Source organism: Micropterus salmoides, unplaced genomic scaffold, assembly GCF_014851395.1.
Source record: "Micropterus salmoides isolate LMB-PRFRI ecotype aquatic unplaced genomic scaffold, ASM1485139v1 Ms_hic_scaffold_15, whole genome shotgun sequence".
Classification (NCBI taxonomy): domain Eukaryota; kingdom Metazoa; phylum Chordata; class Actinopteri; order Centrarchiformes; family Centrarchidae; genus Micropterus; species Micropterus salmoides.
Genome location: NW_024040596.1, coordinates 10,612,470 through 10,632,140, shown reverse-complemented (window position 1 = coordinate 10,632,140; position 19,671 = coordinate 10,612,470). Strand labels below are relative to the sequence as shown.

Below are 19,671 nucleotides of genomic sequence, written 5' to 3'. Positions count from 1 at the left end.
AAATAAACTAGAAAATAAACTAGATTCCATTTCAGTCACATAGAATCAGTTAAATCTTTCCTGTAGCATTCATTACACATATGATGTGGAAAAACCCATTTCAGGTGACAGTAAAGTGACTTCAACATAACTTCAACATAAAGTGAAGAAGAATCCGATTTGATCTAATCGTGGTGTCATTTCAGTAGACAATTTAACAGGAATTACACAGCTGGAATAAAAGGTTTCTAGGAGTGGACCAGATAAATAGCAAGGGGAGGTAGATACAGTGAGAGCAAAAAAGGCATATTTAAATAGGGCCTATATTTTAATAAGTGGAAATGTTGCATTAAGCAGCAAGAGTGACTTGATCTTTTCTTTGTGCAAGGCAAACCGACTGACAAAACATTAAAAATAAACTATATGGCAATGGCATGATAGGATATTTCATTCTCGCACTTTCTTGCATTTCACTTTGGTTGCGTCTTAATCTTTCAATCTACATTCTGGAGCAAGAAATATACCAATGCACAATTCCAATTACCTTTTTAAAGGGGGAAATGCTAATTGTGATTTATCAATTTTCCATATTTCCATTCTGTAAGGTTGCATTTAACAAAAAAAAAACCAAACAAAATGCTGTAAAAAAAATAGCACATAGTTGCAATGGGACTCGTTTTGGCAAAACAGGAGACATGTAAAGTGCTGCTGAAATTATGAACAGAAATTAATCCCCCCCCCCCGCCTTCAGCCAAAGGTTTCACTGGATGAAACATCAGGGGAGGAGTTCAGTTGAGACCTGGTCTCAGTGACTCTGACTAAGGGGAACTCTGAGAAGTCTGTGCTGTGTCCTCGAAGACTTAATTGTCCATTGGCAACAGTAAACTGTGCAGAGGATCCAGATCTTGATGTCTGAAAAGTTGATTTGAAGTTCTGATCGAAGGAGGTTATCTGAAATGTCTGCAGTATGCCTTGTGGAGAGTCTGTCTTTTTGGAGGGTGAGACCTGCCCCAAAAAGTCCTCCTCAGCTGGGGACACTGCGGAGGGAGGGGTGGTCTCATCACCTGAAAATGAAAATGAGTGCTGGGAGTCCCCAACCAGTAATCCAAAGTGAGGTTTCTCTAAAGTGGACCTTAGCGGAGAGCTCATCCCTGATTTGAACCTGCTGGGGGAAGGAAACTGTTTCTCAGTGGAGAACAGAGGTTGCCCAGCTAAGGTGGGGTTTTCAGAGACCAAGCTGAGGCTCTGGCTGGTCAGGTAGCTGTCGTTCTGGCTGGTCCTCTCCAGTGCTTGCTGGAGAAACTTGGAGTATTCTTGCAAGAGGCTGACCTTCTCGGTAGCCGGCTGAGCCTGGGCACTGGAGGCTCCGAGACTCTCCCCGGGGCTGTTGTCTGAAACATCAGAGGAATTGATGGATATGCTCGACGTCACCTCGGTATCAGCCACACTGAAGGAAATGTCTGACTGCCCATTGGCTTTGTTGGAGTAATGGTCCAACAGCGTCTGGAGAACCTCATCTGGCAACACATGCTTGTCATGTGTGGCTTTAATCTCTGCGCTGATGGGCTGGGGCTCCAGAATGGTGGCAGGGACGGTCTCGTCAATGACGGCTGACACCACAGTTTGTGTAACAGGCGGCTGAGAAGAAATGCTGCTCGTGTTCAGGCCGTAGTCCCGACTGTTGTTGGCCATTGCAGCCTGAAGGTAACGTTTCTTCTTGAGAAACTGCATGGCATCGTCGTAGTTTGTGCTGCTAGCTGCTGGCTTTGTTGGACCTCCTTGAAGAGTTTCAACTGACTCTAGTTCAGTGTTGCTCTCTACGTCTAAAAGGCCCTGCTTGTCCACGATCTCAAAGGTGTACTGTGTGACCTTAGTGTTTTCCTCAAAGGAAGACAAAGTGGACAGGCAGGGAGGAGTTTGTTCATTAGACTGTTTAAGACTCCTCTTGGGGACTTTCTTCAGGACTAGTTTGGGAGGAGTCGTGTCTTCTGAAGACACTTCTCCCTCTTGGTGTTGGCCGGCCGTTTCTTCAGGAAGTTCCACGGAGTAATCTGCAATCACATACTCATGTTTGACTTTGGAGGGCACAGCATAGAGAGGTAGACCTTCAATTTTATTCTGTCTCTGCTCCTCCTTTTCCTCCATTCCTACAACAGAGGCAGCTGGCCCATCTGGCTGGTTGGCAGTGGAAGCACCTGAACTCCTGTCTGCACACTTTTGCCGCTTCTTCTTGGGGAGCGAACACTCTTTGGTAAGAAAGGAGAGGCCTAAAGAATCTGCTTCCCGCAAAGGCCCAACTTTACCAGCTGCCTTGTTGGCCTTTCTCTCTCTATTCTCGTGACACATTCGTCTGTGCTTTAAAACCCGATCTGTTCTGGAGAAGTACTGTGGATAGAGGACAAAATACATATATTTTAACCAGTAAACAGACACACAATGTAGCGATAACCCATTAAAGACTGGGTTAACTCAAAGACATTTTAGAGGAGACACGCCATTCAATCGCATCCTCAATACAACTCTGCTGATTCTCTATTCATGTAGTTTTTATGTCCCGGTGACCAGTAAAAGTGCATTTCTGGTTCTCTCCCCATTCATTCAGACAGGAGCCTGGTCTTGTTAGTCCAAAATAGCTGCCCAGGGGCGTTGCCAAAATGGCGGCCGAGTGGCACGACTTGCCTAGGAGGAATTTAGCGAACTATACAGAAGCGTCGGCCAGTATTTTCTTAACTTCATTCTATACGCTCTGTGATCACATCCTGCAGTGCCGCACACATTAAGACCACTAATATGGCACCAATTCATAATTGAGTGCAGTTTTTAATACATGGGTGCACCACCATAGTCTTGTTGCTTTCCAGATGCACTGACTTACAAGCCAACAAAAGCAGAGTTTACCTGATGACAGTAGTCACACTGGTAGGGCTTCTCTCCGCTGTGAGTCCTCTTGTGTCTCTCCATGTGGTACTTCTGGATGAACCTCATCCCGCACTCATCACAGCGAAAAGGCTTTTCACCTAAACAGAGAAACACACAAAAAAAAATTCACTTAAGACCAAAATGATAATTCTAGTGCCCACTGATTGCATTAATTCTTCACTCACCAGTGTGGATTTTCTCATGTCTCTGAAGAAGATACTTCTGAATGAAGCGCATATCACACTGGCTGCACTCAAATGGCTTCTCACCTGGAATTTCAATCATATAAATAACAATACATACACTACATTTCATATAATACTCAAGGTGACATTTTAATTTAGCATCGCCCCTCTTTTGCTTGACAGTTACGACTTATTTAGCAAGAAACTGAGTAATTCATACCAGTGTGAATGAAGACATGCCTCTGTAGATGGTAGTTGGTTCTGAATGCAGCATTACAGTGAACACAGATGTGACACTTGGGGTTTTGTATGCCCAATGAGCCATCATCATTGATACTGAGAATCTAAAAACAGCAAAGGGAGCAAAGATGTATTTGTTTTAGTCTTATAGCTGTCACTGTCTCACACACACATGTCAGGCAATTTAAACTTTTCTGAGAAAAAATTAATTAGCACCTTTGCTGGGGAACGCTGCTTCCTTTTTTTCTTCTTAGGACACACCATCAGGTCCTTAACTCCTTTTTTGTCCTTCTTCATCTGGACTGGTAGTTCCTGCTTGATGCTCAACTGCAAAAGTAGGGAGCATAGATGGGTAAGATATTTAACCCTGCAGCTTATCCGGGCCAGCCAGGTACAATAGCACAAGCAGAAGATAACCATCCAGTGTGAGAGGACCTCATCAAGGAGCAGCTGCTGTTCCACAATTTAAGAAGCCGGTTGGTGTGGTTCAAGCATCCGCTGAGGATGACCCCCGGCTGAAGCCATAATGGACCCGAAGGAATTCCCTCGGGTCCTAGAAAACCTAGGCCATGCTGTGAAATTACATTTACAATATACATATACACATATACAATACAAACACATGTGCTGTATTTTTATTGTTTTGTAATGTAAAAGATTAAAAAGTTAAAAAATTTAGCCTAATGTCTTTTGCTGTGAAGGCTCCTGACCTTTTTACTCGAGTGCAAACCAGGTACACAAGGGAGAGTAATGTGATCCTGCACAACAATATATTATCCCTAATCCCATTTTCAATGGTGCTGAAAATAACTGAATAATTGAATGATGTTGCTTCAGACATAATCTGTGAGAAGAGCAGTATAATGATAAATTAAAAAAAACTTAAGGGAGCTCTTTTTCACATGGTTCATTTTTGTTTTCTATTGGTCCAGCATCTGCTTTAAACAGTTTTTGTGCGACTACTATGCATGGTTCAACTTAAAACTTCTACGGCATTGTGTCAATACCTAAATGAATTTTCAGTGCTGAAGGAATTATTGCCCCATAAAAGACATTGCATAGGTTGACATGAAAGGAGACTCGCTATGATGACGTGCACGTGCAGACTGTGCGTACACATGTATCCACACAGATAATCTTATCAATATATGGACTACTTCCTAACCAGCAGGAACTCACTGGCATATGAAGCAAGTAGGGCAACTTATTGGTGAGTTTTAGGGGGAAATGCACTCCCACCTCGCCTCCTCCCTCCTCTTCTCCTCCTCCACCATTCTTCGTCATCTCCTCCTGCATCATCAGCTGCTCTGGAGGGACCAGGTCATGTGTAACCAGCGAGCTCCGGTCAAGGCTTCGTCATCGTCTTCGTCGTCCTCGTCCTCGGCCAACAGAGGGTGGTTAGCCAGCGATCGTTCCCCCAGGGTCATCACCACCAGCCCTCCGCCGCTGACCAGCCCGACTCTTCCTCCTCCATCTATTCCTCCACTGCTGCACTTCAGCAGCATACCCTCCAACTTGTCCTCAGTATTCATCTTACATAGAGTAGTTGAATCTGTAGAGAGAAATAAATAGAGGGATGACTAAACAAAGTTGGCAAGCTAAATGTAAAACATACTCAATGCAAATTTTTTTTTTTTCTTCTTTAAAGTTGTTTTTGACATTACACCATCGAGGACTATAAAAAAAAAACAACAAGGTATGAGCAAAATTACAATTCCTGGCACCACAACACCTGAAGGACCCATGTTGGCACTTAACCCCTGGAAGAACAAGTCAACAACACTAGATCTAATCTGGTTATGTATGTTGTAGTCCCAATTGGTTTCATTCACTACCTAATTCACAACTTGCATGTACAGGAATGCTCTCAGAATATGATTTGCAACCTTACAAAAGAAATGTTAAGAGTAATGATCCCTCTCAACTCCACATCTTTTGCCAAAACAATGCCTCTTGGCAGTAAAGTGTCAACTTTTGTAACTGGGTCAGCTGTACTGTGATCTTCATGTATCAAAATATACATAGAAAGCACTGTGAAACAACTCAGAAAGTTGAGAACGTATTGAATTTTATTTATCTACGTCGTAAAACGAGTACAGTCACCTTGTTTAAGTTAATACACTTAACTCACGAGCCAGGCAGATTATTTTTTATAATTCTTTCAAATACGGCTAAATGTCAGTCTACGTTGACAGCAGGATATTTCCTGAACTAAAAGAACAGTGGGAAAACCAGCTATAAATGTTATACTGAAACTTGTCACTGGTGTTGCCCTTACTTTGCGTTACACTTCAACAAGACCTAATTAGTTAACCAGCAATCACTAACGTTAGATCTTGAGACGGTGAAGCTAGCTAACGTAGCACTTGTAGGCCGTTTGGTTACAGCTTTGACACTGTAGCGAGTATAGACTGACACAGCAGACAGTAAAGCAGATCTGTAACAGTTTAAACACACAACAACAACAACAACTTCTTAGATCCATATGTAAACACACTCACTGTGTCACGTAGGTTAAGTGGGTTAAGTCTCTTGCTAGCCAGCTAGCTAGCCGCGCTTGTCAAAGCTGCTACATCACATTTACAACAGCTGCTGAAGAAACACAGGAAGTGAGGCGACTGTGCCTTCACAATAAAAGCCCGTCCACCACTTCATAAGGAGCACATGGTCCAAGAGAAACACTGTATTTTAAATGTCAACCAAATTGGTCTACTACGATTGTAATAACTGTGCCACAAACTACATCAACCATACAAATGCAGGTCTAACGTTACGTACTAACTTTTCTTTATAATATTTCAGATGACTTTCATTTCAAACCAATACCTTCGCTTGGGCGATATGGTCAAAAAGGTTATTGCGATAAGAAATTTCATATCATTCGATAACATATCAAAAATGATCTGTTTCGATTATAAAAGCTGTTTTTTGCTGAGTGAAAGTTGAAGAAACCAGACAGTTAATTGTGGTTTTAAACTATTCTTTATGGTCAGAACAGGACAAACACTTTACGCCGACACTTTACAACACAACAAATCTGAGGTTGGACATACAAAACAATAGGCTACTGTGGTGTCCGAACAATAATGCTGCGATGATGTGTTGAGAAGAAACCCGCTTGACACTTTTCTTGATCATAAAAGTTTATTACATCAAGGAGTTCAGTATCAATTACAAACTCTGCAGCAGCTTGAAGAGTGACCCAGCCCGGTGGCCACTCTGTCTCTCTGTACATCAAACAAAGCTTATATAGGAAATGTTTAGGTATCTGTTAGGTACCATAGAGGGGTCTGAGTCTGCAAAATAAAAGGTCAAACCCATACAGTACTATTTTGAAGTAACAAAACAACATAACATCACATCACATAACCACCAATCACTGCTCTCCCCGTAGAAGGTTACTGACCCTCTGTCTTGCTGCAACAGTACTATTTTGAACTGTTATGAATCAAATGCACAAGTATAAGATACTACACTACACATGAGTAAATTTAGTAAAATATTTTTACAGTCCCATTTTGCCAACAAATTAAATATCTTTATAGAAAATTTAAGTGCTAATTTATTGGTGATTCAAATTAATTAAATCAAACATTTATTCATTTATTGAACACGTAGCGAACATTTATTGTTATTAAGGAAAATCTGCATTAACGCTCTCCGACTGAAGCATTACAAAAACGGCATGACTAAATGCTTTACTTTTAAGTCTGCGACCGGATGTTCTGGTTTACTTGGACTCACTTAACAAACGTCTCCGGCCTGTGTGAAGCTAGTTGGCTAGCTGCTAGCAAGTTGCTGCAAACATTGGTCCGTCTCTGTTACTCTAACACTCAGTTGACACCGCATCCACATAACATTAGACGTGTCTTCTCACATGCATGTATCGGAATAATAAAATCCAGCTCGCATCAAACGACACACAAGAAACAAAACACTAATTTCGTTTGCACATTTCACCAAACTTCGTCAGCAGGTTCGCATCGCGCTTCAAGCTTCCTCAGCCACTCCGCTCAGTAGGACACAATGTTACTGCCTGCTGGTGAAGCTAACTAGCTAACGTTAGCTCACCACTAAAGACGAACAATAACATACGTCTCAGTTGCGCACACGTAATATGTCAACTATTCAAAGTGCATTGTTTGTTCTTACCTGCTGTGCGTCTTAAACCCGTTTAGCTGTCATGATTGTTATGCAAGACTACAGACTATGATGGTGTGCGGAATAATCACATTTCATGAAGGCATTAAAATGTGTAGCCTATTTGTCTCCATCTAGTGGTGAACGTTGGTTAAAGAGGAACAGTGCGCTCCCCGGCACTGCTGCTCATAATGTTCCCCTCATGCTTCAGTTTGGCGACCTACTTCTATTAATGATCTTAAATTATAACTTTACAATTGTCGTCAGTCATTTCCGCCCTTTGTTATCAATGCTGTTTTAGCCTTTTTGATAGAGTCATTCAAAAATATGTATGGCCTATCAACGTATGGTTAAGCATGGATAATGAATTCTATTAATAGCCTGCTAAATATGATTTGTGGTCATCTGATGGAATTCACGCGGAAATTAAGCACGAGCCTAATAGTTGGCTAGAGGCTACATGAAAAATATGTTTCATGCAGTCATACATGCGATTGGGGTGTTTGTATTTCCGGATGAAGTAGGATTCAGCAGCCTACTCTTGTGGCATGTTTGAAACAACGCCGAATTCCTAAATTTGCTAGGTGATAGTGACCGTGTAAGTTACAAAAGTACCATAGGCCTATAAGTTTGGCACATGCCTATATTTTTTTAAAAGAACCCCCCCCCAAAAAAGAAAAGATATGTAGCCTAACAGACTTTTAAATTATGACCTTGTCACATTTAATAGTGCTTATCTCTTGCATCTACATCTGCATTATTACAATGACTTGACAACCGTTTTCCACGACATTTTTAGACCATCTGCCCTTTATTAAGGGATTAGTTCTTTTTTGAAAGGGCTCGTTAAGGCAGCAGCACGCCAAAATTATAAAAACAATGTAAAATAACAATAAAGAGCTTAACTGAAAACCATGTGGGTTTATCCTACCCATCTTTCGACTGACAGCTTTGCCACAAAAGGTCTTGCGGCTCGTGATGGCTGGGCAAGCCGAGTCACATACACACACGCACACAAACACACACACACACACACACACACACACACACACACACACACACACACACACACACGCACGCCGCCGTGAGGAATACTAATCAACCTGTTTGCCGACAAGTGCAGCAGCTCGGCGCGCAACTTAGGACTTCTCCACTCTGTGTCTAGAAACGTCTCTGCTGGATTCAATTTAAACCTCCACCTGCAGAGTTTCATCTGGTTTTTGTAGCACAACCTTCTTTGAACGAACTACGGCTGCTATTTCCACTGTCTTTGTCTCTTCTGATGTGCGACGGGCAGCCGGAGAGAGTGGATCTGGGGACTGACTGCCCACTCCTGCGCCTCTTCTAGCAAGGGAAGCCCCCACGCGTTGCGCGCCCGGATCTGATCGCCCGTCAGAATTCGCGTCGTGGAGTGCATGTGCATGTGCGCCAGGCTCTAAATGTGTGTGTTCGTGCACGACAAAGCCCCGGGCTCCGTCCTCAACAGTTGCTACCGGAGCGGCGGAGAGGAGAGGTGGAGAGCGAGAAAGACCGCAGACTGAGGACGGACAGACGCGGAGCCCCACGCCGCTCTGCCCGGCTCTGCTCCTGACATGCAGTCGCTCATCTCTCCGGTGACCAAGGCCATCCTAGTAGCGCTCTTCATCTTCGCCATACTCCTCATCCTCTATGTGATCCTTTGGTACATTTGCAGAGACGTGGATTGCGACCACGGCATTTAAGGATTCCGTTAAAACGGGAATAACAGGAATTTCACAATGGGGCGCACAGAGGAGCCCGCAGAGCCCAGGGTCATCTCGTAAGTCTACTGTCTTCCCTTTGTCATGTCTTTCTTGTTGTGTATTGGTGTTTCTAGCTTATGTTTCTGGATGTGTGTGTGTGAATCTGTGTGTCTGTGTGTGTGAGTGTGTGTGTGTGTGTGCGCGCGCGCGCACATTCCTGTTGTGCGTAATGTTAAATGCGCTCTGGTAAGAAGGTGAAGACCGAAGTGCGTCTCCGCCGGCACCTGGTATCCCAAACCCTAAATGAGCAGAGACCCAAATTCCTTTCTGTTCTACTTGATAGCGATCGTCAATCAATACCGGTTTATTTATTACGGCCCCGGCGTTGTTACTGTCAGGGAATTCTCAAAGGTGATACAATGTCACCAGGAGGATATTGAACTGGTGTCAAACAGAAGACGGCGCGGGCGCGCGTGTGTGGGCTCTTACGGAGCACGAAGACCGCCGGTGACATTGCGGTAAACGGCGTGGGTGTCCCTTAAGGTCAAGAACAACAGTGTTTAAATCAGGTTGCCAATATTATTTTTTGCCCCCCCCCCCCTTCTTCTCCTTCAGTATATCTGCAGCATTAGTTCATGCTCAGTTCATCTTGGTCTCTGAGGATGCTTCCACATTGGCATTTTACATCCAACGAGATAACAGGATTATCTCCATTGGCTCCTGTGCGTCTTATTCCTAATCTGCCTTGTGTGTCCATGTTTTTGACTCCTTATCATGAATACCCCGCTAATGCTTTTACGCATAGCGCATTTATATTCCCCTTGACATCAGTGAGCTTGTTCAACATGCTATGTCCAATCTTAGGAAGATGTTCTTAAATCCACACACACACACACACACGCACACGCATACACATGCATCTATTGGCCACACTCAATAAAGGACTTCTCAAAATCGCATACAGGTTGACTTGACCCCAAATGCCCACATGACATCACATGGCCCATTAAGCTATTAAACACTGGACACATTATTGCCATTTTTTTATCTAGGTCCAAAGCATTTTGTTTTCATCTCCAGCAGCAGCAGGAACCAGGAAAATTAACAAATTGTGCACAGTCTAAAGTGAATAATGTGAAGGACACACCAAGGACATGTTGCCTTTTATGGGTTTTTAGGGCATTTAAGCAGGAATGTAGTGAGGGGTGCATACCAACCTAGTCTGTCTTCATTTGCAGAAAAATTTTTTTAGACATAAATTTGTTACACATCTTGATGTAAGGAGGATGTCCTTTTTACAGAGGAAAGCATGACTCAGTCCCTTATAAAGTGAAACTGATCACGGATTGCCGAATGATAATCACTGACTGCAGCTCACACTCAGCCGCCTTTTTATGGAAGGCCACATCACTATTTTCCAAACACCCCAGCGGATTTAAACAGCCAGGCACCCCACTCCCCCACTCACAAAGATAGTGCATGTTTAAGCGTAAAAACCTTCAAATTTTGAGATACGGGCGGCACACTCTCGTATTTAAAAATCCATAAGCAGCCTAAATGCTGGATGCAGCCATGAGGAAGAAACCCTGCAGCCTCCTAAACTGTTGAGTGTCCTCTCCCGCAGAGAAAAAGGGAGAGTCTGGTGGGATGGCAGACGCCCTCCTTGACTGGACTACAAAATGATTCCTGTCAGCACACACACACACACACACACACACAGACTGTAAATGACAGTTCAGATTCTATCAGCCCCACCAACACCATAAAGCGAGCAAGAGAGAGCGAAAAGGTACATGACAACTGCTTCAACTGTTTTAACTGCTGCCCTGGATTGTCTGTGTGTGTGTGTTTGTTAAGGTGGAAAGAAGGGAAAAAGCTGTGTCTGAGCGACTGTGTATGTTTGGGCAGTTTGTTAAAGAAGAAAGGCTGTGTGTGTGTGTGTGTGTGTGTGTGTGTGTGTGTGTGTGTGTGTGTGTGTGAGTGTGTGTGTGAGTGAGCGTGTGTGTGCGTGCTAGCGTGGGAGGGGGTTAAACACTGACATGCTCCAGAATGACAGATGAAAAAAAAAAGTGGAGCAGGGAAGGCTCAGCGGGACTCAGCCTGGGAGACAGGTGTATGTGTGTGTGTGTGTGTGTGTCTGCCTGCATACATGAGCATGACTGGAATTCACTCAAGTTTAGTGGAAATGTTTTCCCTCATTAAATACACATGTAAACTGCAATGCTGCAGTGTATTAACTTTGTGTGACCTTAAAAAGTTAACATTTTACCTTAATTTTCCCAACTTTTACTGCTATAAGAAGTATGTGTTTCTAATTGGCATGCGATCTTTTTCATACTTGTGATACAGGTAATTTATCCCACAAACATAACAGAGTCATACCAGCTGGGATGCTATGTGGGGGGCAGGCAGGCACTGATAGAACAGATTTTTTCAGAATGCTCTGTATGTTAATACACCTTGATAGATCCAAGTTCAATTGAGATTGAAGTCATAAAATATTTAGGGATATGAGTAAATTATTGAAGCTTGAGGCGGCAGAGAGGGGATTTGTTAACCTATTCCGGCCTCAGAACGTTGATAATACACAATACTGCATTCATAAATATATAATAAAATAATCAGGGAAGTTTCCCATCATCAAACTATAAATGCAACTGTAAAGGTCAGGATTTTCTGTTCAGGCTGCTGAGATGTGCCGTTTAAGGTCACAGAGCAGAAGCTGCATCAACAGCTGATGGTAAAAGAAACCAATAATGCTATTGTTTGGCATGGTGCTGTGAATAATTCATAGTCTAGTATATTTCCATTTCCAATATTTGTCCTTCAAGTGTTGAACAGCTGCAAATACTATTTAGCATACTGTTTGATAATTAAGCTACAAGTGTTGGAGAGCTCCATCACTGCTCGGTTCATCACAAGAACAAATATACAGCTTCTAGCTGCTAAATGAATTAAACTATCCTATGCATGCCTAATGAAAAATGTCTCTATTGATTTGCAAAAAAATAAATCAGACAATTCAATCTACAAGTAGCAGCATTTAGAGTGGCTGCTAACTAAACTTTAATTTTCATATGTCAACAAGATATAAGTGAGCTATTTTCTTGCTTGGAGGTCAGAGGATATGTTCAATTCATAAAAATGCCACTTGAGCTAGAGAGTCAGTCTTTTATGCAAGAACAATGATCTTGTTGAGATAAAGGATGATCTCCATTCTGTATTTAAAATGAGTGCATTTCCCTGAGGGATATTTAGTTTTTCATCAGGTTACATCCATATTAATCAATATCAAATGTACGACTTTTTGACATCGTTCAAGATGGTATTTCGTAATCCTCTCCTTTGTGTGTTTTGATAACATAATAGATCATTTAGGAATGTAGAACCATAAACATGACCTACTTTAGAGACATTACTATCACAATAACGATAATAAAAACACTGCTGCATTCATTAATTCAAAACATTCTGAGCTTAATAAAATCTTGCATTGAGCTCTGTGGAGATATTCACTCCTTAGTGCTCGCTACTTACGCCAGCAAGTAGCGAGCAAAATGAGAAACTGGCTGATTTCAGTTTAGTTTAGAAACTGTTCGTCCACAAGAGAGCACTGACAAGTTTATTTTTCAAATGTAAAACGTCATGCTCAGTACATATCTAGGTAACAATTCCTTAACAACTAAATATAATAGTTTCAACTCTAAAATATTGATAATGGTATCAACCTCAAAATCCCTGGGCTCCACTAATGTGTACTCACTCTAACAAGTGGCAAGTTAAGGACAAACTGGTATTCTGCACTGACATTAACTGCTTTGAAGGTGTTTCACCTTTTTCTACCTAAATAACTGATTCACACCAGCACCGAGTGTTTCTCTCTTTGGAATGCACACTTGTTGTGTGTGTGTGTGTGTGTGTTTTATTTATTTACTCACCCTAACTCATTCACAAACGTCTGCACTACATGCCTGGGGCTTCCTGTGTCCGTCTCCTCTCTTTCCCTATCAGCTCTCTACTGTCCTCTCAAATAAAAGCAAACAACTCGACCCCCCAAAAAATTTTCAAAAAGCAAAAATGTAATCTCTATTCTGACTTTAATCTCAGAACCATGTCTGAACCCTCAAACGGCAACACTTTAAGGAGCGAAGCCTGGTCAGGATGACCTGACATCACAAATGTGTCCTCATTCTGAAGGTCTAAAACTTAAATTGGCTCACAGAAAGATGGAAGCCCGAACACTCACACACACACACACCTCAAAGCCATAAAAATAGATTGTGAGTGACTCAGCCGTTATGTAAAGTCCATCTCTGATAGGGCCGCCTGGGGCTGTTTATGTCAGTTTAGCTTGACGGCGCTGGAGCTGAGGTGACACGTGTCTGCTGTGTCCGAGCTTCAATACATGCTCACACACATTCACACAAAACACACACACACACACCCTTTTCCCAGAATATGTGTGCAAGCCTCTGTCCCGCTCACGCTTCCTTCCCTTTTTTCCTCTTCTAAGTCTACATTCCCCAGTGTGTCCCCTGATATACAAAGATGTGATACAGTCAGCTTAATGGACTCCCTCCAGCCCAAACAGCGTACATTATTAGCATTTCAGCGCAGACTGGGAGGGAAAAACCCCGTTAGACAGTGTGCCATCCCTCTGGCCAGGTGGACAGTTCATTCAATACTGGTAAACATGAACAAACCAGGAATTAAATGTGATCTTGAAGCTTGTCTTCATTAAACATCAGATCTGGTCCTGGTCTTTATCAACCACTCTGTCATGAGACAGATGTGCTGCAGGGTGTTTGATTATATATTTATTATCTGCACTGGTTTCCTACGGGAAAAACCTTAACTTGTATTAATTATAATCATCTTTTATGTGAATATGTTGACCCCCCTTTTTAACCTAGGAATGAAAACCATTATTGTCCCATGGTGATCTTCATGCTAGTTTAGAGGCTTCTCCATTATCACTAGAATGAAATTCATAGTAAAACAAAACAGCATGTTTTAAAATAATTGGGAAGACCTTTGTTTGAAAATTATCACATTTAAATATCTAAATTTAGCCTAAAGTGTTATTTGCCACCCGATAACAGACAGTGGTCCAACCCTCATCTGATTTGGCTTAAGGTGGATGAATGTAATATTAGTTGACACTCAATACTTTTACACAGTCACACACCCCATAACAAAATGTGTGTGTGTTCTAATGTGACTGCATGACTGAGCTGAGGCTTCGGTGTTGTCGGGTTAAACTGAGGGGTAGGTGAAGGCCAAGGAAGTCAAACACACAGACACACACACACACACACACACACACAGACTCTCTGTGGGCGTGTAGCCCTGCTGGAGTGAGAGACAGGAAGACAGAAAAGCAGGGGGAGACAGAGAGAGTGAGAGATGAAAGAGTCTCCTCACAGTCCTGTCTTGGTGACAACAGGTTTGAGACAGAAGCAGAGGCACACACAGACTCACAGGGTGTTAAATTAAATGTGTTAAATACTGTGTGTACTCTCGTGTGTTTGTGTGAGTGTGTTGCACAGAGTTAATGACTGACTTAATTGGTACAAGCAAATATCCCTCCCACTGCTCCTCATACATCTACTAATGGAAAGGCATCCACTCTCTGATGACAGTAAGGAGAAACAGAGTTTGATGAGCGTGCACACACACACACACACACACACACACACACACACACACACACACACACACACACACTTGAATCTACAAGCTCAGGTTTTGCTAGAGATTTTTTTAAACTTAAACTAATTCATTACATTTGAAAGAGGGGTGTATGCAAGTCAATGAGTTGTGTAAAGCTGTCTGAAGCTCACGGTAACATTGCAGTACGTAAAAAAACGTCACTTGAGGTGCAAGTATTATAAAAGATAAAGAAAAACCTCAAATGTATTGATTAGAACCTTATAACACACGCTGATCTATTTCTAACTGATGGACAAGCAAATAGAGCACGATTACATGTACAACAGTATGACTCATGGTTACGTTATACCCAGAACCAAAGATATATTATTATCACTTTTGGTGCCTTTGTGATTCCTTATTTTGCAAATGCCTGTAAGTCAAAAAGAGGAGCAACAGATCGGATGTGAATCCAAGATGTTTTTATATGGTGTGTGCAGTTGCTCTCCGCAAACACATGCAAAAATCTCAGGTTTCACTTTCATGTTTACAAGCTGGCCTTTGACTTCTCTCCCCATGGAAAGCCTGTGTCAGCTGCAGCTGAGGCGATGCAACAATTACCAAATTGGTCCACATGCACTCCACTGTCTTTTTTGACTCTTAATGCACATCCGCAATAGAAAACACATCTAGTAAGTGAAAGCACTAGAGCCAAGTTTGGCCACTGTACCACAAAGGAGACAAAACAACCTGGCAACAAATGGCAGGAGAGCTGGAGTATTTAAGCAGGAAGTAGATGAGTTGATTGGAATCAGGTGAGGAGATGAGCCAGGTGCCAGGAAGGTAAGCCGTGCCCACAACATATACACATAGACACCCAAAGGGGGCGGGGACAGGTAAATACACAGAGAAGACTCACATTCTCCTTTGTTTAATCTGTACACAAACCAAAATTTTAAAATGATCAGTTGTGCTTTTCTGGGGAGTTGGGTGCTGAAACTGTTTCTTAGCCCAGCACTAATAAGTCCGTCTTCCTCACGCATACCAGCACATACAGAGACACATGCACCTGCTCGTTCAGGTTGCAAAATAAGGCATTCCCTCATGGGTTTGCCTTTCCCACATATGCACGCACATGTGCCGTCTCATTATGAGCTGAACACTGTGTAGCCTGCAGCTTTGGCTGAGTCTCTGAGTCCATCATTCATTGTCTGCCTCTCAGATGGCGGAGTCTTCTGCTTGGGGAAAAGCTCTGAAAGAAGCAGCTCAATCTCTGGGAGAAAAAGACAACATCAGTTCACACAAGCTGTTGCACTTTTGGAGCCCAAATTGCCCATGACACACCCGGAAAATCCCCATTTCTTCTCAATATGACACGTCACCTGCCATCTCCCCTGGGTGGCAGTTGATCAGTAACAAAAACAATACGCGGGGTAAAGTGTTTGGGAACAGTGTGTCAAAAGTGTCCTATCTGAAAGCTGTTAGCTTTATTTTCTGCTAAAAAATATCCAGTATCATCAACTACCGTCTCGTCTCACCAGGAATAAATCTATGTTAAACATGAAATAAACATTACATTTGAACTGGCAGCACACGCACACACATACACACACACACACACAGATCCCGTTGAGCTGTTGTTAACCTGGATTTACAAAATAAGACAAGTTGTCATATAGGATAGATGACTGTTGTTTGGAGCTTCTTTGATGCTTTTCACATGTTATTCACATCACACAAACTCATGTCCTGTTCCCAGCATGTCTCGTGTGTGTGCATAACGTCTTCACTTGGGTGTGTGCTTATGTGTGTAAAGCTGTCCCCCTGATGTCCCATCATTGCAGATAATCATCCCATAGTCATGCGTGAGATGCGATTTCCTTTAAACAATAGCAGGCCAGCTCCCCCTCGCTGACCCCCAACCTCTCAGTCTGCGGCAAAAACAAACACGTGAGCGCACAACCACACACAGACATTCCTCTTAGCTTGCATTAACAGCAACACATGCACATTTGAATACACACACACACACACACACACACACACACACACAGCCACCGCAACTCAGCCTCCATCCGAGCAGTGGTGATGGCACAGTCTCTTTATGTTGCTGCTTATTTAACCTCCTTTAAAGTAGACTTTAATAACTGAGGCCAAATGCTTGTCAGTGCAGCTGTTCCAGCCTGACCTTAACTACTGGATAGCGGGCAAGACACAAACTAATACTAATGATTTCCCTGCCAAGAGGAAAAAAGGGAAGCGATTGTTAATGCCCAGACCTGTCTTTAACAGAAATGATTGTAATTTAGTTGAAATGAAGGACTTGGAGAGTTTGGTTGGCCTACATTGAGTGCCAGGGAGAATTCAGCTGGCTCCTGCCCTGCTAGCCAAACACAATCCATCACAGCAGTAGTCTGTCTGTTCAGATTTGTGTTGCATAGACACAAACGGAGCTCCTATATTTAGCTTGAAATGTTTTTTTTATGTAAAGATAATGATTTTGTCTCATTTAGCCCTGTAGTGTGTGTCAATCACCTGTCAATCAAATGTTGTGGCCTGTCCTGTGACAGGATTTTCTGTTGAAGATTGTTGATTATGAGATGTGTGTAAGAGGTGCTCTTTCTTTGTCACTGTGGTTCCACTTCAATCCACCTTCTTTTATGTTGAATAGAATAAATACTATACTTTACAGTGGTGGAAGTACTCCAATGCAACTGTGTACAAATATATAGAAGTATACATAAATATTGTCAGCAAAATGTACTTAAAGCATCAAAAGTAAAAGTACTCGCTCAGCTGGAAAATGGCCCCTGTGACCATTTATAATTATATATCACATATATCACATATTAATACCAATGCATCAGTGTACATTCATGATTTTACTGTTATAGATAATCAAGGTGGAGTTAGTTTTAAATACGCTATATACAGTTGAGTATTTAGTTCAGTGAGATTTGAGGTGAGATGATTCATGGGATAGGACAGAATAAGAATAAGATAAAGAAACAACAGCTTTGCACCACAATATATTATTTTCTAATTTTATTTTTGACTTTTCTATATTACTTCTCCGGGTTGAACAGTTATTTAAATAAAACCATCTGAAAAGATTATAAGGGCAAATGTCTCATGGCTAGCAATCCATGGAGCCAAGTAGGTAGGGAGCCACAGGTTTATTCTTTAATGATAATAATAATAATGAATTACATTAATATAGCACTTTATCGTAGATACTCAAAGCGCTTCACAGTGAAGTGAGGGGGACTCACCTCAACCACCACCTGGGTGATGCACATTGGGGCAGAGAGGGAGGGAAACATTGAGCCAATTACTATGGGGGATGATTAAATGGCCAGATGGAGAAAGCCAGGTAGGGAATTTTGCCATGGCACCGGGGAACCCCCTACTCTTTGCGACAAGTACCATGGGATCTTTAATGACCACAATGAGTCAGGACCTCGGTTTAACATCTCATCTGAAGAACGGCGGCTCCTACAGCGCAGTGTCCCCATCACTGCACTGGGACATTATTATTAGGACCAGGGGAAAGACAGCCCACTACTGGCCCACCAACACCACTTCCAGCAGCAACTCCCAACAGTTCTCCCATCCAGGTACTGGCCAAGCCAAAACCTGCTTAGCTTTGGTCAATCAGCAGTAGCAGGGTTTACATTGGTATGGCTGCTGGCAATGATGCATTGTGCATGATTTGTTTTTTTTATGTAAAACATTAATCTGTCACTGTAACTAGTAACCATGTTGGTTACCTGTTACAGTGTTGGTTACCTGGCACCTGTTAAGTAACATTGCCAACTGAAATGTAGTGAAGTAGAAGTATAAAGTGGGAAAAAATGGAATGTACTGAGACTGCATATAAAGTGGAGTCTATAACTGATAGTTTCACAAAATACTAGGCTACGTCCTGACAAAGCTTGAAACATTTTTTTCAATGGATGTACATTATGTTGAAAAAAAAAAACAACAATAAAAAGGTGCTCATGCGCAGGTGAGATTCTCCGTCCAGTTGCATTATTTTCTGTACCATAGATAAGCAAAATGTATATGAAACATTCTGAGAGATATTGCAACATGAGTAGTGGGAATGGTAATTTTTGCATTTCATATTCACTGAAAAAATAAATAAAAACGATGATGTGATTTTTGCTGGGGTCTGTACCAAACAAGCATGTTCCCTTACGTCTGGACAACATGATTTGTAGGCCGGGTCATCTTTGTATCGCAGTGCTTCATTTATAATGGCATGTTGTGACACGTGTTGCCAATTTACCTACCATGGAAACCAGTTATAGATTTTGTGATTACCCTTAATCAATTTACGCTCTCACACAGGTCTGACCACTTGAATTGATTAAGTTATTGCCATTAGCAATTAATGTTGTGCTTTTTGAAGGTGACTCAGTGCAGCAGATGTCTTTTCATGGTATTTTCAAGAGACAGAAATAAACGTTCATTCAACATGAAAAGGTTGAAAGCTTTAATCAATCCATGATAGCTTCATAATTATCAATAACACACGTTGGAGCATTCATGTAACTACTTTCACCAAGTTTATATAGGAGGGCAGGCCCTGCTCAAAAACAGGTGAATAGATGAATTTCATTAATTTTGTAGAAACCCATAACTCATGTAATTACACACCCATTTATTATAAGGTGACTTACTGCATGTGACAAGTCTTTTAGCATCTTGGCAAATGTGATCACTCCAGCACTGAAATAACTGAGAATCACTGTTCTCTAACGCATCAGGGGGCTGCAGAAAATGGGGTAAAACCTCAGATGATACATTTATCAAATCATTATTATCATTAC

The 19,671-nt window shown here is 42.0% G+C and overlaps 1 protein-coding gene across 1 annotated transcript; it reads right to left on the bottom strand.

Annotated features, from left to right (window-relative positions):
* Positions 1-133: 133 nt before the first annotated feature.
* On the bottom strand, positions 134-7,603 carry znf148 (zinc finger protein 148). The gene is given in 8 exon segments (XM_038720277.1): positions 134-2,364; positions 2,878-2,996; positions 3,084-3,167; positions 3,304-3,427; positions 3,540-3,650; positions 4,503-4,663; positions 4,666-4,875; positions 7,476-7,603. Coding segments are annotated over 7 exon segments (2,427 nt in total). The 5' UTR covers positions 4,856-4,875; positions 7,476-7,603; the 3' UTR covers positions 134-726.
* Between the last annotated feature and the right edge of the window lie 12,068 nt (positions 7,604-19,671).